The sequence below is a fragment of the Trichechus manatus genome, unplaced genomic scaffold (assembly GCF_000243295.1).
Source record: "Trichechus manatus latirostris isolate Lorelei unplaced genomic scaffold, TriManLat1.0 scaffold00037, whole genome shotgun sequence".
Lineage (NCBI taxonomy): Eukaryota > Metazoa > Chordata > Mammalia > Sirenia > Trichechidae > Trichechus > Trichechus manatus.
This window is the reverse complement of record NW_004443973.1, coordinates 9777476-9802879: the sequence shown is the minus strand read 5'-3', so window position 1 is coordinate 9802879 and position 25404 is coordinate 9777476. Positions and strand designations below refer to the sequence as shown.

At 40.5% G+C, this 25404-nt stretch overlaps 1 protein-coding gene across 4 annotated transcripts in view; it reads right to left on the bottom strand.

Moving 5' to 3' along the window:
- WIPF1 (WAS/WASL interacting protein family member 1) overlaps positions 1-25404 on the bottom strand; it is a 95969-nt gene that overhangs the window by 28930 nt on the left and 41635 nt on the right. Inside the window, exons 2-4 of one of the 4 annotated variants that reach the window (XM_023730554.1) lie at positions 17453-17536; positions 7724-7812; positions 3544-3673 (exon numbers count right to left, since the gene is read on the bottom strand). In XM_023730554.1, the coding sequence (XP_023586322.1) occupies positions 3544-3673; positions 7724-7774 (181 nt within the window). In that variant the 5' untranslated portion in view covers positions 7775-7812; positions 17453-17536. Of the gene's footprint in view, positions 1-3543; positions 3674-7723; positions 7813-17452; positions 18549-24078; positions 25358-25404 lie in introns of those variants that run through there. The other 3 variants (XM_004375491.2, XM_023730552.1, XM_023730553.1) reach the window with 3 other exon arrangements.

The window sequence follows — 25404 nt, the reverse complement described above, 5'->3', positions numbered from 1 at the left end:
AGTGATCTATAGTAGGGTTTCTTAACTTGGCACTACTGACATTTTGGGTCAGATTATTCTGTTTGGAAGCCGGTGCTATGTGTTGTAGAATGTTTACAGCATCTCTGGCCTCTACCCACTAGATGTCAGTAGCAACCTCCCCAGGTTATGACAACTAAAAAAGTCTCCAGACATATCTCCTGGGGGGCAAAATCACCCTCGGTTGAGAACCACAGATCTATAACTTTCTTTTGGTGTGTGCTGTCTGTCATGTTTTGGCATCAGGATCGTGTCAGTTTCATTACGCCTATCAGATAGATTTCCCTCTCTTCCTATGTTTGGGAACCATTTACACAGCATTTGAATTAGCTGTTTTTTTAAATCTGAAAGAATTTACTGATAAAATCACACGGCTCCAAAGCTTTTGGGAGAGAAAATAATTTGATACAGTTTTAAACTATTTCCTTGAGTGAATTTTGGTAAATTTATATTTTTCTTAGAAAAGTAGTTTCGTTAAGATTTTACATGTATTAGCATATAACTTCCTACTTCTTGTCGTTAGCTACCATCAAATTGGCCCCTGAGTCAGGGAAAGCACTACCTAGTCTTGTGCCACACCCATGACTGGTTGTGTATCAGACCCTTGTAATCCACAGGGTCTTCACTGGCTGATTTTTGGAAGTATACCATCAGGCCTTTCTTCCTAGTCTGTCTTAGTCTAGAACCTCTGCTGAAACTTGTACAGCATCATAGCAACACACAAACCTCCACTCACTGACAGGCAGTAGCTGCGAATGAGGTATACACTGGCCAGGAATCAAATCTGGACCTCCTGCATGGAAGGTGAGAATTCTATCACTGAACCACCACTGCCCCTAACGTCATAGTAACCCATCGCCATCGAGTCGATTCTGACTCATAGTGACCCTATAGGACAGAGTAGAACTGCCTCATAGGGTTTCCAAGGAGCAGGTGGTGGATTTGAACTGCCGACCTTTTGGTTAGCAATCGAGCTCTTAACCACTGTGCCACCACGGTTCCAACTTCATAGTAGTACCCTTAATTTTAGAAAATCTCCTTTGAGTCTCTTATTTTATCTGCTTCTAAGATCTAATTTTATTCATTTGTGTTTTCTTTTTTGATTAGATTTATCATAAGTCTGTCTGTGTTAGTGCTGGCTGTATCTTCTCTAGGTGTGGAGCTTTCTGGGATACTTATGGGAGCTTTGAGGATAGAAGAAATAATCTGATTATGAACAGACGAGAATGACTTTACCTAACAGGATAAATCAAATTGGAATAACAATTTCTGGAGGTGTAATGCAAAATTGCTTCTATATAAAATTTAAAATTTTTACTAATTTTAATTATTACCAATACTATTAATAATGTCCTTATCATTCATACATTCTACATTAATTAATGATACACTTTGGAACACTGCATTGATAATAGGACACGTTTGCATGGTGATGCAAATTCAAAGAGATCAATTCACTTTCAGAGGTTATCCATTAGTTCTTTACCCAGAACGTCTGTCCACCTTCCAGATAGAGAAGCTGAAGTGGAGGATAGTTAATTGGGTCCAGGTAATTTAGTCAGTAATTAAACTGCAGGATGGGGCTAAATTCAAGAGCCATCATATATAAGCATGGTCATCATTTTGACATACAGCCTAGCGAGGTTTCACCTGCAGACGTATGCATAACCATGGATAGGCTTTGCGAGGAGCTTGTGACAGTAGATTGCTGTTGTTGTTGGCTGCCTTCAAGTCAAGTTTCAACTCACAGTGACTGTATGTGACAGAACAGAATTGCCCCATAGGGTTTTCTTGGCTGTAATCTTTACAGAAGCAGATCGCCAGGTCTTTCTCCTGTGGGAGTTGCAGTGTGAGTTTGAACTGCCAGCCTTTCAGTTAGCAGCCAAATGCTTAACCATTGAGCCAGCAGGTCTCCCTGACAGTAGTATAGGTACCCAATTAGGTGCATGGACAACAAGGGCATGCCCTGGGTTGCATCTTGATTCCACCAAGCAGAGTGTATTCTTAAATATCCCTGAGCTGCTGGAAGAAAGACCCAGCACTGTTCCCATTTAATGGAAGGACGTGGGAACTTGAAGAGTACAGAGTTTCCACTAATGGATTCAGGAATAGGCCCTAGACTGTCTCTTCTCCTTCAGTGTTGGTGGGGATTTCACACCTACCTCTCCAGAGCCCCAGGGTTCCTCTCTTGGTGGAGAGAACCTCCAGCCTCTGTCGTAGAGGCTGGCAGTTTGTGGAGCCCCCTGGCCCCATTCAGGGCACCATGACTCAGATGGCTGTTGGACCAAGCCTCCCCAGATGTAAGTGACTCTGTTGGGCTCCCCAGTGAGCAAGTCTTGTGCCACTGATCAGAAGGACTAAAGGATTATATAATGACCACATCAGTTTTGTGGGCATTTGCTGTAGAGGTCAGATTCTCTCAAGTCAAGGGTCAAAACCTCATATTCCTTTTTGATGGGTGGTACAGTCTCCTTTGCACCACCTTGCTGGTTACAGGGTAACCAGTTCAAAATGCTGGTTCAAAAGCCTTTATCTTGGCCTTCCTCTTTTCCATTTTTCTCCCACACCAGCGTTCCCACCTAACACTGGTCCTTCTTCCTTCTCTATCCACTAGGTATTTCTCTTGTAAATTCTCCCTAAGCACTTCTAATCCTCCACCTTTGCTAAAACCCTGCATCTTTATTTAGGTATTCATTTGACCACAAAATACCCTCTGGTGAGGAGGTGGAAGGTCACTATTGAGTCCAAATGGGATCTGTGATCCAGGATGAATTCTGGGAACATCTGGCAGGCAGGGGAAAGGTCTAGCAATGTGAGGAGATTCTCAAGGCCCAATTATGAATTACCATTAGAGTCTAGTCATAGATAATTTTTCATTCTGTGTAAATGTTAGTAAGTAGCCCTGTATTGTGGGTACTTGTCTGTTTATACATGTTCTACCTTACTCCAGAAAGCATTCGGATGGATAAAACTTCGCTCATTTCCTTTCTCTCCAAACTCTTAATAATCATCTTATGTATCTTGAATTACACATTCCAGACTACAAAGCAATTTTCACAGGCGTTATCTCATCTGATGCTCACAACAAACTTGTGAGGTCAGTAGGACAGGTATTATCATTTCCATTTTACCAATGAAGGCAATAAGGCTTGAAGATGGTAAGTGATGGATGTCCCAGGACTTGAACCCATATCTTTTGATTCCAAGGCTGGGCCTATTCCATATTTCATGCTACCTCCTAATCTGCAGTACGAGGAGCCATGAGTTAAATTTTAGAAAGTGTTGTGAGCAACTCAGAGAATCGCTGCTGTGTGTCTTGGACAAAGAATTATTATACTGGCTTCCTGGAGCTTTAGAGGGGAACCCAAGCCAGAACTCTGGCCTACAATGAGTGACACAGTCCCTTATTCTGCTAGCTCTGCAGCTGTTATTAACAAAAAAAAAAAAAAATTTTTTTCGGAGAGGCAAGGTTGATTGTTAGGCCATAAACCATTTATCTTTGTGGAAAATAACTTTTTCACTTACTGTCCAAAATCGGTGCACTTCTGTCATTGGTGACTGTCCGCTTTAGTTTCTTCCCTTTGTTGATGTCTGAGAGAAGAGCATTTCTCCCAGCCTGCTCTGCCTTATTCAAGGTAGGCTTTTCTGTATTGGCCTGAAAGGAAACCATGCAAACTCACATTCATCTCTTGGAGCAAAACCATGTACTACAACATTCAGCCGGGGCAGCTAGAGCATTGGAAGCTTGTTATTAAAGTTCTTGGCAATAGGTTGTAAATTCCCCACAAGTTTTAGACCCGATGTCATTCTTTTTAAGACCTAGACGTTTGGGAGCAGATGCAGCAATAAATTACATTCATTTTTAATGCAGGAAGAGTCAGTGCCTGACAAACGTCTCTGAAAATTCAGACCACAATCTGGCTGTAATCAACAGAGGTAGGGCTGGATGGCTACAAACGAGAAGTGAATTTTAAGTCTGGGAGGATCCTGCAGGAGACCACAAGGCTTCCTACTCCAGAATGTGTCCTGAAGAACTGCTTCCCTTTCTTATCTGTTAGAACTCACCCTGGTGCAAGGGGAAAATCATCTCTAGCAAAAGGGTCAGCTGTAAGTATCTTTAAAAAAATCTGCTTAAAGTCTTGGAAAATAATTCTTCTGTCTACATTGCCAAAGATGTTTTTCTTTTTTAAATTTAAGTCAGATTCATTAAGATATCATTACACACAGTGAAATCATCCTCTTAATGTACAGTTCTATGAGTGTTGACAAACATACAGTCGTATAACCACCACCACAATCAAGAGAACAAATATAGAACATTTTCCATTACCTGATAAAGTTCCCTCATGCCCCTTTGGTGTATGATGTTTATGATGTTTAATCCCTTCTAAAGCTTAGCTCACAGAAGGCTACAAAGTGGCCAAAGGCACTGCCTTAAAATGTTTAGGTATTATATACCCAGAATTCCTGGGAAAATTCCTTAATATGAAATTGCCATCTCATTTCTTCAGCGTTGTTTTAGAGAGTGGGGATGACAAGAGCCCACACACAGACTAGGAAGTAGGCATTTGCCTGTGTCTGTCATTCTTGGAAACTGCTGGTCTTACCCAACAGCCTCTGGCTGCCCCAAACCCAAAGGTCGGTCCAGCAGTCCTGAGTCTTTCTAGCCTAGCCTCAGCCCTTCCGGAAGGGATGAGAATTCAGATAAGCCAGTGATGGCCATGGGAGGTAAACCTGGTGAGGCTTATGGCTTGATACCCCGAACAGTGATTTATCATGAGAGTTAGAGGCAGAGTGAGAGCTAAGAAAAGTTCTAAAGTAGGCTAAAAATAATTACTGTGGTTAACCTAAAGTATTAATACGCTCATGACAGTAACAGTTAACATCTATATAGCTCTTACTAGTAACAGTTAACATCTATATAGCTCTTACTATGGGCCAGGCACTATTTTACGTATGATCTGGGGAACAATATTGGAGCCATTATTCCCTGTCCTGGAATGTGACCCAGCTAGAGCTGGACTCACAAGGACACATCAACTGGGCCCTGAAGTATAAAGACATTAGCTAGGACAACCCTGAAAAACATCTTCTAGGGAACCTGTCACATAAACTAATAAAACACAGCACTGAAGACCCACATACTTTCTACTTTTATCTTTTTCTATTAGCATTTAGTGAATAGTAAGATTTGCTGGACCAGAGAAGACCCTCCCAATTGTTGTCACTGAAACCTGTACCAGTGATTGTTGAGAAAGACAATTCAAAATGTAGGATCAGTTTCTAGCCAATCTTTGAAAAGGTGAAGCTTTCAATGGTGCCCATCTGTAATGTGAATATATACTGATGACTCTGTAACATTCCTCATGCTTGTCTATCTTCCCATTCTTGCCTATTCTGTAATATTCCTTCGATTCGGGCAGACATTAGCTCTGGCAGCATGCTTGTCCACTTCCCACTTTTGCCTTTTTGAATACATGCCAAATAAAACTTTCTTTTTGCTTTACTAAACTTTGTGATGTTTTTACCCTACAACACATATATTAATGCTTTTGGTCCTCATCAATCCTACAGCTGTCATCTCCATCTTACAGACAAGGAAACTGAGGCACAGGGAGATGAAACCATTTGCCCTAGGTCACCCAGTTAGGAAGAAGAGGAGCTGGGACTCAAATGGTGGCAGTCTGATTCTAGAACCCTCCCTATAACCTGACAGAAGGGTAACTATGGGATATAAAATGCTCCTTCCCCATTAGCCCTCACCACTCTCCTGAAGCAACTTCGTTAAAAGCTTCTTGGCTATCATTCCAGGAATGCTCTTTGCATTTATACTTTACTTTTGCTAATGGGATCATCTTTTATTAGAGTTTAGAAGGAGCTTTTAAAATTACCTACTGGCTTCATCTTAAGGAAGAAAAAACCTGAGGTTCAAAAGGTTAAGTGACATGTCCAAACTGGATATCCTACCAGTCTGGGGTCAGCAACCTTCAGTGGCCTCCTGTTCTGCCTCAGAATTAATTCTGACACCTGACCTCCTCGGATGCTAACTTCTTTCAAGCCCAGGGCCCTTAATTGCATAGTTCCACTAGGAAGGTGTCTTGTGATATGCACCAACTCCCCTTTCCCTTTTCTCATTTTTCTATCTGACTTCTCCGGGATTTTGCTTTTGTTAGGTAGTAATAGACAGAAATGAGTTGATAGGATAAACCAGCGTTTCCCAAGCTTCAGTCATTTTGTATGACCTTCATGATTTCTGTCATCTTCTCATGCCACCTGTTATTTAATATTTTCATTAAATCAATTCACTATATTATTTATTATACTACTTTTCATTGGCTATTCTAAGTTAACTTATTCTTAAATCCTGAGTTTGATGTGTTGGTTATAATTTTTAGAACACACATTAAAAGAAATACATGAATATTAAAATTAAAAAATATTAATCCATGGACCACCCAACAGTGGTATACAATTCACACTTTTGGGGAAATACATATGAACTAACCCTGCTATGTCAGCCAGATCAGGGCTTCTCAAACCATTTATGTGAAGGACTAGTACTTTAAAAAACTTTTCCAATCCATCAAAGATTGGCACTTTTGCAAAATAACAATGAATCATTAGAAAAATGAATTTGTATTAAGAAAGATATGCAAGAGACAATATTATTAGAAAAAACATATACAAATACTGTCAAATTACGATAAACGTTTCTAAATGCTAACTCTCAATTTCTGTACTTATTTCTTTAGAAACTCTAACAAGCAGTCTGAGAACCACACTTTGAATAGCACTGAGCTAATTAATGGTCTGTTCTTCCTATCTAGTTCCAACCTCAGATAGGCTATAAGTGTGTCCCATGAAAGCCTGGGGCAAGAGACTTGCCTTCTATGGACCTCAGGTTCCCCATGTGAAAAATGAAGGGACCATCACTTTGTGAGGCTCCTCAGCAGGGAAGGCTGGAGGAGACCTTTGTAATGAAGTGTCTTGGAGCCTTTCCATATCACAAGGTGGGAGGTGCCTGCTTCCAGGCGAGAGGCGCTGCCTGGAAAAGGGGGCACTGACTTCTGAGGAAGGTCTATCAAGGAACCAGGATGAGTCCAGTCAAGAAGTTCCTTTGGAAAGTAGAAATCTAGATGCAAGGATAGATTTAAAGAAGGCTGTGAGTGTGTGTGTGTGTGTGTGTGTAGGGGGTGGTGGTGATGGTGGGGATGACATCTGTCAAAAACAGAGAGTGGGAGAAAGGGGGAAAAAGAAAGAAGTGAGACTGGAGGACATTTTAATGGACAAATTTTCAGATGGAACAAGACCCAGGTTTCTGGACCGTCCTGCCCAGAAGTTAAAGGTTAGAAGTTAAAGTTCATTTGAATAGAAGCGGTGCATGTATGTTTCAGAACTGCTCCTGCGAACCCCTGTGTTGGGTCAGCACATGGGAAATGAACAGGATGTTTCCCTTGGTGGACACAGTAGAAAAAATCTAAGTAATCCACATTCCACGCTTGTACTGTGCATTGCATGAGACCTTAGACAACAAGAACCCTTGGTGTTTGTGTTCACTAGGTCTCAGGGTATGGCTTCCTCTGGGCACCTGGAAAGCCTGCCATATCATACTTAGGCCAGAATGCAAATACACTTAAAACAAATATGCATATGGCAGGTTTTGACATGCTTTATGCATAGATAATGGATGGTGAGGGAAACTCACCAGTGCAAGTGTTGGGGGCGGAGGGGGTGCTGGAGGGGGAGGGACGGGCATCTTGGATGGTTAAACTTTCAACAGTCTTGCTGAGAAATCTGTAAAAACAAAACAAAGTCATACATTAGACATTTTGGTAATACTCTGTCCTAATATGCCTTCCTTATCCCCTGTCAAAGTGACAGCTATTCACACAGGCCAATTCTTTTTATTTATTTTGTTGTTTATGTTGTTGAGAATATACACAGCAAAACATACACCAATTCAGCAGTTTCTACATGTACAACTCAGTGACACTGATTACACTCTTCGAGTTGTGCAGCCATTCTCACCCTCCTTTTCTGAGTTGTTTCTTCCCCATTAACACAAACTCACTGCGCCCTAAAGTTCCTATCTAATCTTTCAAGTTGGTGTTGTCAATTTTATCCCATATAGACCGTTCTTAAAACAGTATAATACTCAAGGCAGACATTTTTTACTAGGTAAGCTAAACTACTGTTTGGTTTTAAGAAGACTTCAGGGGATATTTTTGGTTTAAGGTTTAAAAGATTATCTAAGGATAATAGTTTCAGGGATTCATACAGCCTCCATGGGTCCAGACAGTTTGAAGTCCATGAGAATTTAAAATTCTGTTCTACATTTTCCCCTTTTTGATCAGATTCTTCTATAGAATGTTTGATCAAAATGTTCAATAATGACCACAATATAACTACACACCAATAGCTCTTATGAATATAAATGCAAATATCCTCAACAAAATACTAACAAACCAAATCTAAAAGCATATTAAAAATATTATACACCTTGATCAAGTGGGATTTATCCCAGGAATGCAAGGGTGGCTCAACATTTAAACATCTATCAGTAATACCTGATATCCACATTAACAGAACATAGGAAAGAACCACATAATCATCTCTAACGATGCAGAGAAGGCATTTGACAAAATCAAAAACACTTTCATGATTAAAAAAACACTCAACAGCTAGGAACAGAAGGGAAGTTCCTCAATCTGAAAAAGGTTTTTTTAATGAAAAACCCTGAGCTAACATCATAATGGAGAAAGACTCAGACCTTTCCACTTAAGATAAGGAACAAGACAAGGATGTCCACTCTCACCACTGCTATCAATATTGTATTAGAAGTCCTAGCTAGAGCAATTAGGCAAGAAAAAGAAATAAAAGATATCCAAATTGGAAAGGAAGAAGTAAAATTATCCCTTTTTGCAGACGACAAGCTCCTTCTGGGACATGATCCCCAAAAAATCCACAAAAAAGCTACTAGGGCTAATCAATGAATTCAGCAAAGTGGCAGGATACACAATAAACACAAAAAATAGTTGGTTTCTATACATCAGCAATTAGCATTCTGAAAAGGAAATTAAGAAAATAATTCCATTTAATCCCAACAGAATTTAAAGAATAAAATATGTAGGAATAAATTTAACCAAGGAAGTAAAAAGACACATACACTGAAAACTATAAAAAAAAGTTGAAAGAAATTTAAAAAGATAAATAAATGGAAGGACATTCCATGTATGTGGATTGGAAGACTTAATGTTGTTAAGATGTCAGTACTACCCAAAGCAATTTATACATTCAATGCAATCCCCATCAAAACTTCAACAACCTTCTTTGGAGAATTAGAAATCCTCAAATTTATATGGAACTGCAGGGGCCCCTAACAGCCAAAGCAATCTTGAAAAAGAACAAAGTAGGAGGGCTCATATTTCCCAGTCTTAAAGCATACAATAAAACTATACTAATCAAAACAGTCTTGTACTGGTATGACAGACATATAAACCAATGGAATAGAATTAAGAGCCAGGGATAAACCTGTATGTCTATGCTCAATTGGTTTTTTATAATCGTGCTAAGTCCATTCAACTGGGGAAAGAATAGTCTCTTTAATAAATAGTGCTGGGACAACGGGATTTCCAGATGCAAAAGAATGAGCCTGGACCCATATCTCATACCATATATGTAAATTAACTCAAAATGGATCAAGGACCTAAGTGTAAGAACTAAAACCATAAAATTCTGAGAAAAAACTTTGGGGTAATGCTTTGGGACCTAGTTTTTAACTATGGATTCTTAGATATGACACTGAAAGCATGAGCAACAAAAGACAAAAATAGATAAACGATACTATATAAAAATTTAAAACTTTTCTTCATCAAAGGACTTCATCCACAAAGTGAAGAGACAACCTAGAGATTGGGAGAAAAAAATTGGGAATCATATACCTGACAAGGGCCTGGTATCAGAATGTATACAGAACCCCCAAAACTCAACAAAAAAAGACCACAACCCAATTAAAAAAAATGGGCAAAGGACTTGAATAGACATTTCACCAAAGAAGAAAGACTAATGGCCAATAAGCACATACAAAGATGTCCAACATCATTAGTCAGTGACACTGGAAATGCAAATCAAAACCAAAATGAGAGATTACTTCAGTCGCACTAAGATGGCTATAATTTGAAAAACAAAACATAACAAAAACAGGAAACAACAGGTGTTGGTGAAGATATGGAGAAACTGGAACCCTCATCCACTGCTAGCGGAACTGTAAAATGTACAGCCAGTGTGGAAAACAGTTAGGCAGTTTCTCAAAAAGTTAAATATACAATTACCACATGATCTAGCAATTCCACTCCTAGGTATATAGCCAAATAATTAAAAGCAGCAATGCAAACAGATACTTGTACACCAATATTTACTGCAGCACTATTCACAATAGCCAAAAGGTGGAAACAACCTAAATGTCCATCAACGGATGAATGGATAAACAAAATTTACATATATACAATGGAATATTGTTGTTGCTGTTGTTAGTTATCTTTGAGTCAATTCCGCCTCATGGTGATCCCACGTATGAACAGTAGGACTGCTCCATAGAGTTTTCACGAGGCCTGTCTTCCAAGGCACCTCTGGGTAGGTTAAAACTGCCAACCTTTCAGCTAGTAGTCAACCACTTAAACGTTTGCACCACCCAGGGACTTCATCAATGGAATATTACTGTACCATAAAGAGAAATGAAATCCTTATACATGCCACAACATAGATGGATCTTGAAAACATTATTCTGAGTGAAATAAGTCAGTCTTTAAAGGACAAATATTGTATGATCCCACTTATACGAAATAGGCAAAAGTACAGAGACCAAAGTTTATTAGTGTTTTCCAAAGGCGGGGGGATAATAATAACAATAATGATGTTGTTATTAGGGAGCACTGAGTTTCCGTTAATGGTGGTGGAATAATTCGGAAAAGGATAGTGGTGATGGTTGCACATCATGATGAACTTAATCAGTGTCACTGAATTGTACATGTAAAAATTGTTGAATTGACAAATGTTTTGTTATACATATTTTTACCACAATAAAAAGTGTTGAAATGGAAAAAAAAAAAAAAAAAAGTTCAATAATAGTAGCCAAGCACCATGCAGTTCTGGTCTCATGGCAAAGGAGGCATGTTCATGGAGGCAATTAGCCACATATTCCATTTCCTCCTCTATTCCTGACTCTCCTTCTTTCTCTGTTCCAGGCGAATAGAGACCAATTGTTGTGCCTTGGATGGCCGCTTGCAAGCTTTTAAGACCTCTAGAGACTACACAATGAACTAGGAGGTAGAACAGAAGCATTAAACACGTTATTAGGCCAGTTAACTGGTATGTCTCATGAAATCATGACCCTAAACCTCCAAACCAAGGAATCAAATCCCATGAGGTATTTGGTTGTATATAAGCAGACTCAGAAGTTACTCTTTTTTTAAATCATTGTTTTACATATGTCTATCACACAACTTTTGCCAATTCAACTTTTTACCACTGTGCAACTTATTGACAGCACTTACAGCAATTGGCTGTGCAACTTCCCTTAATCTATGCAATTTTTCAATCACTGTAAACTGAAACTCAGTATTCTATAAGCAATAACCCCTACTTTTTCTCTTCTCTCTTGCCCCCTAATAACCACTAATAGACTTTGGTCTCTATACATTCACCTTTTCTTGTCTTTTTATACAAGTCAGCATACAATACTTGTCCTTTTGTGACTGACTTATTTTACTCAGCATAATGTCTTTAAGCTCCATCCATATCTTAGCATATGTATCAGGACTTCATTTCTCCTGCTGGCTGAGTAGCATTCCATTGTATGTATGTACCACATTTTGTTTATCCATTTATCTGTTGATGGGAATTCAGGTTATTTCCACCTTTCGGCAATTGTGAACAGTGTGGCAATGAATACTGGTGTACAAGTCTCTATTTGAGTGTCTGCTTTCAAGTCTTCTGGGTATATACCTGGGAGTAGAATTGCTGGGTCATATGGTAGTTCTATTTTTAGTTTTTCCACACAGGCCAACTCTTAAAAGAGGTAGAATTAGCTTTACATCATTCCTAAAAGGTTTACTATTTTGGAAAAATCCTGGCAGGAGAGGCTTTTGAGCCAAAGTGCCTGAAGAGATTGGAACTGAAATCTAGTGCCTCATGCTGCTCAATTCCACCACGCCAAAGCAGGTCACCACATAATGAAACAGTTAGAAATGTACCCTAGCAAAGTCTGATGGAAAACAAATTTGCTTCAAGTGGCTCCTCTTATCAATTCCATAACAAAATCCTTTCTTGCTCTCCCAACCCAAAACCCATCCCCAGCCCCTCTGGTTTTTTCTCCATTTCTCATAAGCCTTCCTGTAGCCCACAGCCTGTTTCTTGTGATGAGATTCCTGACTGAGTATGCACTGTAGGAATGTCGTTGCGTGCTGTCGACTTATAGTGACATTATAGGATGGAATAGAACTGCTCCATAGGGTTTCTAGGCTGAAATCTTTATGGGAACAGATTGCCAGGTCTTATCTCCTGTGAAGCAGCTGGTAGGTTCAAATCATCAACCTTTAGGTTAGCAGCCAAGCGCTTAAGGGCTCTTTACTGTAGGAATACAACTATAAATCTTTTTTCTTGACCTGCCCTCAAAATTCTTACAGCCCAACAACATTGCTTCTACAGAACACATCCCAAATTTTAATCAGCAAAATTAATTTTATTTTCAATAGTTTCTTAATTGTAGAAAATAATTTCTGAGAATTTAAAATATTTAGTTCAACCATTAAAAGTTAATGTGGACAACTTATACCTTGAAACAAGCACTTTGTATTACAATATTGCTAGATGGCTTGCTTTCTGTGAGCAAAAAGGGAATGGAAAAGCTATAATGACATTGCTGGACTTGTCACAGCTGTTGGAAAACAGGAATTAAGACAGGTTAGAAAACTGTTCGGTTCCAAGTGGGCTGTTGAGAAAATGAAATTTCGTAAAACTCCACAGCAGCAACAACAGCTCTCATGTGTAAAGAACCAACTGGATCCAGGGTGTTTTACTTGCACTGTCTCTAACTCTCACAACACTGAAATTAGCATGATTACCCTCATTTTATAGATAAGGACACTGAGACTCAGAGAAATTAAGTCACGAAAAAGATCCACAGGAATTCATTCAAATCAGGTCCTTTGGATTCCTGCTCTTTCCATTGGATTACACTGCCTCACTACCCCATCCCCCTTCAATGACCTGATAAGCATTTTTTAGGCAAGTAAAGAATTAACAAGTGCTACAGCTCACCTGTAAACTAGGTCGAAACCTGCTTTCAATAAGGGATTGTCTCAAATAAGGATCCTTTAAAATGTGTTCCTTAAGTTGATCTTTTCTGCATGATACCAACTAGTAACCCATGGGTCCAAGTGGGCACTGTAAGGGGGCGGGGGGGGGGAGGCGGTGTTAAGAGGTCCCTTATAAAGGAGGTTCTCCAGCTGCAGAAGGCATGCTCAGGGGCCTTGGAGTCGATTGTCTCCTAGGACCAGGAGGAAGGACAAGGATCCAAAACTCAATTCAGGCCTGAATACCTGTGAAGGATGCTGGAGCCAAATCAATTGTATTGACAGAGCTGAAGAAGGCGGCTTACCAGGGAAGAGTGGTAGCCTGTTCTGCTCAGTGGGTCCCAAAGATGAACTCACTCTGTAAACAGTTCATCCACGTGCTTGGTGGATGAAATGTCCCCCAAGACTCTATTTTGTCTGATTCCAGGTTCACCAAGTAACCTTCTGTCATCGTGTTATCCTAATACCCAGGAAGGAGTGGATTCTGGTCGGCTAACAGGAACCTCTTATGAGTTTGGTTTTCATGAGTCAGTCCCTGGCTGCACAGATCAACTTGAACTTCTGTCTTACACAGCTTAGGGGTCAGACCGTGGAAATGTGGACCCTTTCAGAGAACTGCTACTCTGAAAGTCCTCTTTAATCTGGTATGTTACAATTTTCAGTTGTTGCTGTCATGGTACTGTCTGCACTAACCGACTTACAGATAATCTGCTGGGCCTCAACTCCAGGTGGGGTTGTGCTAAATGCGTGGTCCAGATGGCTGGTGTGGGAGCAATGGAACAGTCGTGGTTGAGCAATATTTCAGGGCCAGGGCAACATTTCAGAAATGGGCAGGCAAAACCAGGGTTCAAGGAGCAAGAAGGTGTGAAAGGCTTCAGAGTCCTGCAAGAAGAGCGGCCCTTCCCCTCCTGCCTCCTTAGATAAATAATGGGAAGAAGATCTGCGGTGAGCGATCTTACTTTCCCTGGGTGACGCACACCTAAGTTCTCTTTTCTCTCCACTTCTGCAAAGGCTTGGTGCCACTCACTCTGCCCCATCTTCCACTCCCCTCCAGATAAACTACTCCCACTCCCACCTCAAGGCTGAAAGGTGATTAAAAGGCTATGATGTACTCTCTGTTCCTTCCTAGTTGAACAGCTGCTAGGCGTTATCTGGACTTAACCAGGCTAAGGCCTGAGGGTAGTTTGTGAGAAACCCGACTCCAATCCTGCCACCTCGTCACATGGTCACACGGATCAAAAGAAGATCAATCTCATGTCCCTCCTTGCCAGGCTATCGGCCAGGCCTGTTTCTTGGCTGTCTTCCCACCAGACTGTGAACTTCGTCCGAGGGGTACAGGCTTGTTCACCATGGCCTCCCCAGTACCTAGCACCAAGTGTTGTTAGTTGCTGTCAAGTGGATTCTGACTCATGGAGACCCCATGGTGCAGAGTAGAACTACTCCATAGGGTTTTCAAGGCTGTGACCCTTCTTTTGGAAGCAGAGTGCCAAGCCTGTCTTCCCAGGTGCCTCTGGGTAGGTTTGAACCAACAACCTTTTGGCTATAGTTGAGTGCTTAACCATCTGTGCCACTTAGGGACTCCCAGCACCAAGCAGGGCATAGTAACTATCTGTGGCATGAAAGAACCAGGTATCACACAAATAAGCAATGTACTTCGCATTGAAACACACGGTCTCCAAGCATCACCCTTAGTGCATTCTGAGGTTTGGGCAAAGAATCAACCCTATTTCAGGAGGGCTTGTTAGCATTAGGAGTCCCTGAGTGGTGAAAATGGTTTTAAGTGTCTGACTGTTAACTGAAAGATTGGTGGATCAAATTCACCCAGATGAACCTCGGAAGATAGGCCTAGCAGTCTACTTTCAAAAAAATCACAATTCTACTCTGACGCACATAGGTTGCCATGAGGCAGAATCGGCTCTACAGCAACTGTTCGCTACCCACCAGCACTGGGACTTGCTTTCCTGGTAGTGCCCAACTCCCCCACTGAAGTAGAACCCCAAAGCCTTGGAAGAGTAGGGGCATCCGTCCTCTCATGGAGTTAACAGCCCACATCAGAATCAGAACTGGGACTTGCTAAAGCGCCCCGGCATCAGAGCATGGATCCTTATAGATCAGGCATTCCTAACCTGTACCCTGGTAACTGCAAGGGTCCATGGACAGAATTCAGGGGTCCATGAAGTTGGTGGAAAAAGTACATACTTATTTTTACTAAGCTCTAACTGAAATTTGGTATTTCCTTCAATTATGACTGTAGACCACAAACCACAGTACCTAAGAGTTTTTCACCAATAGGTATCTTCAATCATATTATACTGTTGCAGATCTCCTTTGAGATTATGGCAATGTTTAGATCTTATTGTTTAAACCATTAATTAAGAAGTACATATTTCCACAGTTAGTTTCCTTTGTAATCCTTTGTACTTTATTTTATGCATTTAACAACAGTCAGAGAAGGAGTCCATGGGCTTCACCAGACACCAGTGTGGTCTATGGAATGAAAAAGTTCAGAACACCTGGGAGAACATGAGCCTGGGTCCGACAAATTTGGTTTTGAATCCTTGCTCTGCCACCTAATACCTCAGGAAAAGAATTTAGCCTTCAAAACTCACCTTTCCCATCTGTTAAATGGGGAGTTTCTGGGAGGATTAAATGAAATGGTGCACACCAAGCTGTAAGTACAGAGGAAGCAATTAATAGATGGGGCCTATGGTCTGTCTTCTAAGGGTGAGGTCAGGGTCCTACTGGTTTGGTACTGCTCGAGCAAATGGCAGAGGAGGGGGTAGCTGGGGGACTGAGCAGAGGGGCGCTGGCTTTGCCCAGGGTCATATGAGATTAGCGCTGCACTGGGTGGGAATGAGGCAACCTGATGACTTGGTCTCTTGCACTTGGTTCTGCGCTTGGGATTTGGGGGCACATCAGGAAAGACAGCTCTGTTCTGGGGCCAACAGGGGCCCTGTTGTTAGGCGCTGTCAATTCCAGCTCATAGCGACCCATGCGACAGAGAAGAACTGCCTCCATAGGGCTTCCTAGGCTGTAATCTTTACCCGTGCTAATCGCCAGGTCTTTCTCCCGCAGAGTCGCCGGGTAGGTTCAAACCACCCATCTTTCCGTCAGCAGCAGAGTGCTTCATCTTTGTGCCATCAGGGATCCTTAGGAGGGGTGCTAGGACAAGGGAAAGGACGAGGGCAAGGTTTCCCAAAGTGCCATCTGTGCATCTCCTGCATCAGAATCAGCTGTATGCATTTTGAGAGCATGGAGTCCTGGTTCCCACCCTAGTTGGGACCCCTAAAGTTTGAGGCCACTGGACTAGAGCCCAGGACTGAATCCTCATTTGCTGATCCTTGCCCTCCCACCCAATCCCCACCCCAGGCACTGATCTTTTAAGAATAGATACTTTTGAAAACTGATTTCATTTAAGAATAATATCTTTTAACTTCCATGTTTAAATAACTTTCATTACAGGAAGAAACATCAGACTTTTCTAAAGGCTTTCCTTCAATTCTTTGTTAAGAGAAAGTCACAGAGATGGAAGATAATTTTGTTTTCACACACGGTTTAAAAAATTCATGTCTGCCTGTTATGCACTGTGAACATTACAAGATAATGGCTTTTAAACAGAAATACTCATCAATTTATTTCTCACCCAAGAAATCTCTGAATTGTCATGCATTAAGAAATAAAAAACTAGCTTGAATCCTGGGGTATGTGAGTTGTTGCAAAAGTTTTAACTGAATGAATCATTTAGAAATCATCAAATTTTAGGTGAAAAATGGTTGATGGGGAGGAAAGGATCTACCAATAAGCCTTTCTAAAGGAATTTGCACTATAGGTAGAGAGAACAAAGCATAATATTTTGCATAAATGACCTAAATATTCAATACTTGCTTATTCCTTGCTACCTACATACACAGACACCCACTCATCCATCTATACACACGCACAGAAGATATACATCAACATTTAGAAATCTGGAATTGTATTAGTTCTGTGATTGACATGGTTAGCTTATTGGCTCTGTGGGTTGAACTGTGTCCCCCAAAAAGACATGCTGAAGTCCCAACCCCCGGTACCTGTGAATTTACCTTATTTGGAAGTAAGGTCTTTGCAGCTGTAATCAAGGTAAGATGAGGTCGTTAGGGTGGGTCCTAATCCAACAGACTGGTGTCCTTATAAGAAGAGAAGAGACAGACGTAGGGAAGCTGGCCATTAGAAGAGGAAGGCAGGACTGGAGTGATGCTACCACAAGCCAAGGAGCACCTGAGACCACCAGAACATAGAAGAGGAAAGGGAAGATTCCTCCTCTAGAGCCTCCCGAGAAAAAATGGCACTGCCAACACTTTGATTTTGGACTTCGAGCCTCCAGAACTGGTGGGGGGGATAAATTTCTGTTGTTTCAAGCCACCCAGTTGGTGGTAATTTGTTACGGAGGCTCTAGGAAACTAATACAGTTGGCTTTACTATAATTCTATAAGGTCAATGTCATGGTTCAACACTCACATTAGACACAACGATCCCAGACCAATGAGAGCATCTTCCAAGCCTGGACCCACTTGCTGAATAAGTAATGTGGGTTACAAGGGACACCTTGCGAGAAAGTATGAATTGCTCAGACCGCTACTTAACCCTGCAGGGGAAATATCCTCCCCAATGGCACGGCTAACCAGAGGCTCAACCACAGCCCACAGTTGTCCAGACCTGCTGAGGAAACTCATGCTTTCTTCTTCAATGTGCCCATCTAGGAAACCAGAATTATCTCTGAATGTAAAATTATCAGTCTCCTTAGGACCAAGAGAATTGATCTGTTATTTAAATAAACTGTTCCTTAGTTTCTCATAGTCATCTTCAAATTCATTCGAGATCACAATGTGTGAGGCTCACACTACAGAGTGACATGGGAGGAGAGAGATATCCAACATTCCCCCAATGACACAGCTGATAATCCTCAGAAGGCTTGTCTCCAACCCTGAGGGGTGGGGGCATCCGAATCGGCCAAATTCTATTAGGTAAGAAACAGGATTATCCAGTTATGTTTTATTACTACTTTGGAATATTCAAAAATATAAAGCATTTTGCTCTGTAAATCTTGCCAAAAGTTACCCTTAAATACTATCTTGTGTGAACAACACAAAAATGCACAAAGATGCCCATGAAAAAGTTCACACACAAAATGTAACCACCTTTGTTGGTTACCAGGGTTGGGAGGGGTGGGGGGGGGATACTAAATAGGCAATAGATAAGTGGTATCTTGGGTGAAGGGTGAGACAGTACACAATACAGGAGAAACTAGCACAACTTGTACAAGGTAAGGTCATGGAAGCCCCAAAGACACATCCAAACTCCCTGAGGGACTGAATTGCTGGGCGGAGGGCTGTGGGGACCATGGTCTCAGGGAATATCTAGCTCAATTGGCATGACACAGCTTATAAAGACAATGCTCTACATTCTACCTTGGTGAGTAGTGTCTGGGGTCTTAAAAGCCTGTAAGCAGCCATCTAAGATACTCCACTGGTCTCATCCCTTCAGGAGCAAGGGAGAATGAAGAGAACAGGATACAAGGAAAAGATTAGTCTGAAGGACTAATTGTCCACAGCTACCAAGGCCTCCACCGGACTGAGTCCAGTACAGCTAGATGGTGCCCGGCTACCACCACTGACTTTTCTGACCAGGATCACAACAGAGGGTTCTGGACAGAGCTGGAGAAGGATGTAGAACATAATTAACTCACACAAAAAAAAGACCAGATTTACTGGCCTAAAGGAGACTGGAGAAACCTCGAGAGTATGGCCCCCAGACACCCTTTTAGCTCAGTGGTGAAGTTATCTCCGAGGTTCACCATTCAGCCTGGGAGTGGACAGCCCCGTAAAAGCAAATGAGACTAACGAGGTACAGTAGCCCAGTGACAAGGGCCAGAAGGCAGAAGGGGACAAGGAAGCTGGTGATAGGGAACCCAAGGTTGAGTAAGGATATTGTTGATGTGTTGTGAGATCATTAACCATCGTCATAGGGCAACATTTGTAGTAACTGTTAAATGAGAAACTATTTTGTTCTGTAAGCCTTCATCTTAAGTGAGAATAACAGCACAATTGGAAGAGCGTAGTCAATGTCACTGAACTGTGCATGTAGAAATTTTTGAAATGGTGTATCTTTGGCTATGTGTATTTTCACCAAAAAAAAGGTTGAGAAGTTAGAGGGTTCACATGTTGTGGGGTTGTTAACCAATGTCATAAGACAATATGTGTACTACTGTTTCATGAGAAACTATTTGTTCTGTAAGCCTTCACCTGAAGTACAATAAAAAACAAACAAAAAAAATGCACAAAGATGAAAATAAAATACTAACGTTGTGTTTAGTAATGACTGAATGAAGCATCTGACAATAACTGAACTTTAGGTGAAAAGGGTTGGGGGTTAATAATACCCAGACATATCTACTGTTAACATTTTGATGTATATCCTTTCAGCTTACAAACACACACACACTACGTATATATACACAAACACACAATTATTTGACCAATAAATATTAACTGAAGGAAATTTATAATTCATATAACTCAACAGTGTTCTAATGAGAAAAGACTCTTAAATTCATAGAAAATGATTGCAAGGGCATTCATTAAAAGGCAATGAATCCACTCCAAGTTACACTGTAAAAATAAAATCACTTAGCAAACTCAAGCTGCTGCTAAAATCTAGAACTTTTAAAAGCCCCTATAGATTTGGGATTCCTCTTTATAATTACTCTTGATTCTATTCTTTAGAGGCTCCTCCATGATGTAAACTTAGTTGGATGTATTTAAGATCTGAAAACCATTAGAACTAATTAAGATGAATTTGGCTTTGTTCTTCAACTTCCTGTAAAAATGCTCAACAGGAAAATTGATGCTCACAGTAAACCACAGTCATCCTGTTTCTTTAACACAAACTTTTCACAGCTGCCGTTGTCTGTAGTTTCTGCTTCATGATATGAGTCGCCATGCAACAACCCCGCCTCCCCCAACCTCCTTTCCCACCCCCACAAAAAAGCATGTTGTCTGATCATTTCACAAACTTATAATGCCTTTGCAAAAACGTTTGTTTCTATTATTGTTACTCTTCCTCTCTCAGGCTAAAGGTGCTCCTCACTCAGAGGGTTGCAGTCAATGAGGCAACCAATACAAGAGGAAAAAGAAAAAAAAAGTCCACTCAACCTAAGAGGGCGCAAAAGGCAGAGAAGAGAAACAAGCTTTACTTTATAAGCAAAGAAACAGCCTCGCTTCATTAGTTATTTATCACTGTTAATTTTTCAATTTGAGCCAAGTGTGGAACATGCTTGCTGTACATGGAAATCTCTAATTTCTCAAAACATACTTGCTCTTTTCTCCTGGTTCATCATCATGAAAAACAACAGCTCAATGGAATTCTGCTCAGGTTGTCTCTTCAATCTCAAGGTTCACGTCTCTGTTGTACTTTGAGGGTCCCTCGCTATTTTAGAGCTCTTTTTAGATAAACAGTTGGTTTATCTTTTGGGGGGGTGGTTAGGAAATGCATTTTTCAAACGAGGTGTTTTGAAGCATCTACGATGTCATTAAGGTTAGCCAGAAGCCTGGACACAAACTCACAATTTTCCTGTAAGAATAACTGTTGGAGAACTAAAGATTGCTATGAAATAAAAAAAAATTTTTTAATCCGCTGTCATATGTATTTAATTAAAAAATTAATACGAAAGTTGCAGGTTTCATTGAAATCCAAGACCCTTTGAAAAGTGAGAAAATGAAGGTTAACTGAATGACTCCCATACTTGTCATATTTAACTGTGGGAATATTTTTGGGAAAACCTTCCTACTTTATTCACCCAGCTAAAAAGTATCAGTTGTCTTCCCACTACCTCCCATCTCTTCTAAGTGCTCTCATTAAAGGGGTCAAACTGGAAGAGGTTGCATAGGTCTGGCTCACTATTATCACTCCCCTTTGCTATCCCCCCTGCACTGTCTCATGATCTTGTTTTTCCCTCCCGATCCAGTCTCCATAAAAAGTTTAACCGATGTTCCTCCTTGGAAGGTGGAAAACAAGTGATAATGATCTAGGAATGAAAAACCAAACAAAGCACCCATCTTGGGACAAGAAAAACAGGATGTCACCAGATAACCCCAGAAAAGATGAACTTATCTGGGACGTGACCACCTCAAGGCGGAACTAACACAAACTTCTAAGACCCATAATCCCGTCCCTATAAAGCCTTCGGCCAATCTCTAGTGGGAAAGATGGGTTTTTGGAGCAATCTATTCCCCTCTGTCTCCATATCGATATATAATAAAACTCCTGCTGCTCACCTCACCCCGTCTCAGAATTGGCTATTGCGGCACCCGGCTCCAATCCACGTTATTGCGGTAACAAAATCTCAAAGCCAATCTTCTCCCCAATCTTCAGCACCACATTTAGTTTTACCAGAGGATTAAGATGTTCCCCCACTCCCCTCACACTCACACACAGACCCACACACAAACGGGGCACATGTATCAACACACTTGATGTATTTTATTCATTTTATCATTGTAAGGGTGGCCTGGTAATAGAAGCAGAAGTTCACCAAATTTATTTCTGAAAAGGTCCAAAGACTTAAAAAGACAAGAAAGCTGGAAAATGACTTACTTGAGATTATTCATTTTAAAGATATTTACAATTGCTGTGGCATTTAAAACAAAGCATTTGTGTAACCTCAAATTCCCAGGACTGGAAAGGACCCCAAGAAATCATACAATTTATCATGTTGTCTCAGAATTGCACCTACAAAAAAAGCTCTTGAAATTACACAAAACTTTTGCATACTTATTCATTAGGTGGCCTTGGGCAAATTACTTAGCCTGTCTAAATCCCAGTTTCTGCAATAAAACGGGGATAATAGTACCTGTTTAGTAGGGTTATTCAAGGGGTAAATGAGGCAAATGCTTAATAAGTATTAGCCATTATCTTTTAAAAAAATAAGCAAAATGCTTTGTAAAGAGCCCGACACACTATTTCAAGTGCTCAATAAATGTTACCTTCTTTCCCTTACTTAACCATGAAAAAAGAGAAACCACGAGCTGATTTAAACGTTAACCTCACATGTGCACATGCACGCAAGCCTCTATATTCCAAGTGAATGTTGAAGGGCGATGTGTACGAAGCATGTTTTAAATTTATCAGAAAAGCATAAAGCCTTTCTTTATTCTACTTTTTTTTTTTTTCAGATTTAATTTTCAGGACTGAGGGTTGCAAAATAAAAACAGAGGTATTTGTAGCAGTTCAGGGGAAAATGCTCTTTCCAATGAAAAGTAAATGCATGACAATTTGGAGAAACAAAAATGAGTCAAATCTTGAAGCAGAAACTTAACACAATTTAAATAGCCAGAAACATCTAAAGTAAATGGCGTGTTCATGAAATATTAAGCAGACTTCAAAAGGGCATAAAACCCGAAAGGTCCAGGAATTAGGCAGCTCACTTCCTCTTACGTTTTAGCATAGGCTGAACTTCCAGCTTATAGGCTAGATTTAGAATTAGATTTCATCATGATCAGGGTGAAACTGCTGCTAAACCCTAGGTAATAATTTTCCCCATGGGGAGTTCTCTGAATATTGCACTTTATCCAGTATGCTTACGTACTATTCTTAAGAGTTTAGGTATTAGAGTAGTTGAAGAGCTGTGGATAATTAACCCATGAATGAACGTTCCAAAGAGCATTAGAAAGTCTGACTGTGACTGTAGAGAAATTATTTAACCTCCATTGACACAGTGCCTGCAACAATGGTCTCAAGCATGACAATGATCGTGAGGATGGCACAGGACCAGGCAGTGTATCATTCTGTTGTACACAGGGTCGCTAGGAGTCGGAAGCAACTAGATGGCACCTAACAACAAGAAGTTTTGACTAGATGATGTTCCAGTTCAAAAGCAACATACCTATATATGAAGTTAACATATAATATTCTAACACTCACGATCCAAACAAATAGTAAAGGTATGGCTTCCATGCTAGTTGACCTTAAAACCTTTCCCAAGCTCCTCATCTTTCTCACCATCCTGTCTTATTCTTTCCCGTCTTTCCACCTACCCTTCTCTCCACCAAGCTCTCCTACTTTTCTTAATCAAATCATTCTGCAGCCTTTTCAATTCACCACTTCTCCATTTTCTACTATATATACTAGCTATGCCGATTGACTTCTTCCCAAAAGCCCCTGCTTAGAAGTGAGTTAGTTTGGAACTTGAACTTAAGTAACAAGTCTGTAGTAATTGAATGGCAATAGCTTAGCACCATGGGGCTTTCGTTTGAAGCTTCAAATGACCCTTTTTACTTTAAAAGCAATTACTGTTGCTGGCCAAGCCACAAAATTACCTTTGAATAAAGGCAACTGTGTGGACAACTGCACCATACACAGAAAGGATATTTTACTGACATAAATGCTCATTTCAAATATAAAAAATATTCCTGTGGACCCGAACTTGTCCAGTGCTCAGGAAAAATTCTACTGAAAATTCTGCTTATCTTGCAGCTCAAAACCCAAGTTACAAGTCACTCACAATCACCATAGTGGTGAACTAGCATTTTGTGCAACAGGAATAGATCATGTGGCTTTCTGCTGAAAAATTAAGCAACTTTATCTTGACATACTGTGGCCCATTAAAAGCCATTTAGCTCTTCCCTCTAGCTGGTAAAAGCAATATATTTAGTTTGAATATAATTTTTCTTACCGTTAAAGGATACTGCAGGACATGCATGATCACAGACACAGGCAGACAGAGAGCAAGCAAGCCATGAGCCAAGAGAGAAAACCATCCCTGAAAAAGGCATCATCTTCTAACGCAAACTTGGGGTCGTTAGCCAGCCATTTTGGACAAGCTCTGGCCTCTTGTTAAATGTGACATACTGAGTCAGAGGCAGATGTCCTTCTGTGGCTATTCACTTCCTGTCTGATTAATTTGTTGCTTGTTCCTTCCTCCTTTGCTGTTGAAAAAAGAAACTAGATTGGTTTTACTTAAGAAGCAAACAAGGAAAAAAAAAAACCTAAATTAAAAAAAAAATTAAATATATTTCTCCTTCTCCCAAGGTGTAATATGTTTGGTATAGTGACAAAAGGAGATCAGCACCTCTGTCCAGTTAACAGCTCAGCTTTATTCTAGACACAAAAATAAATAGTTGTTCACAGAACTTGCGATTCCTTCAGGAAAATTCTATTTGAAAGCATCACTCTCAATATTGGCTAATCCCCTCAGTAATTAAGGAAGAGAGTCACTCAAAAAATAAAAGCTCTCCGCTACACTAACAACTAGTAAGTGATTCTTCCTCATCTACAGTGTATTCAAGAGTGTAGGGAGAAAGTTACAAATGCAGGTGAAGAGAGAGGTGAAGTGTATGAAGAAGGCAAACGAGTTCTGAAATGTGATTCTGGTGCCTAAGTCAGGATAAATGATACGCAGCTCAAGTCAGCTGCAGATCCAGAGGTTTCTATGCCCCAATGTTTGTTTTCAGTGCTTTGTACTTAACTGGGCAACAATAACTCTCCTAAAGAAGACAAAAGTACAGAGAAAATGAGGGCAGAAGGAGGAAAGTTATTCTCATCATTATTAAGTGACTCTAAGAGGTGGATGGTTAATAGAATGTATGCAGAAAATGTGGCTGTTGTTGTTACGTGCTGTCGAGTTGGTTCCAACTTACGGCGACCCCATGCACCACAGAATGAAACATTGCTGGGTACTGATCCTCAGAATTGCAGAATATACTTTACTAAAACCTTGAGTTATGTATAGAACAATCTGAAAACGCCTGTAATTTTTTTTCTGAAATACCTGAAAGGTTTTGACTTAAATTTGCAACACTTACTATGTAACCCTGAGAAAACAGTACTAGTTGAAAGAATGAAAAACAGAAATATTTCAGATACTAACTTTACTGTAGGAGCCCTGGTGGCGCAGTGGTTAAGAGCGTCGCTGCTAACCAAAAGGTTAGCAGTTTGAATCCACCAGCTGCTCGCTGGAAACCCTATGGGGCAGTTCTACTCTGTCCTATAGGGTCGCTAT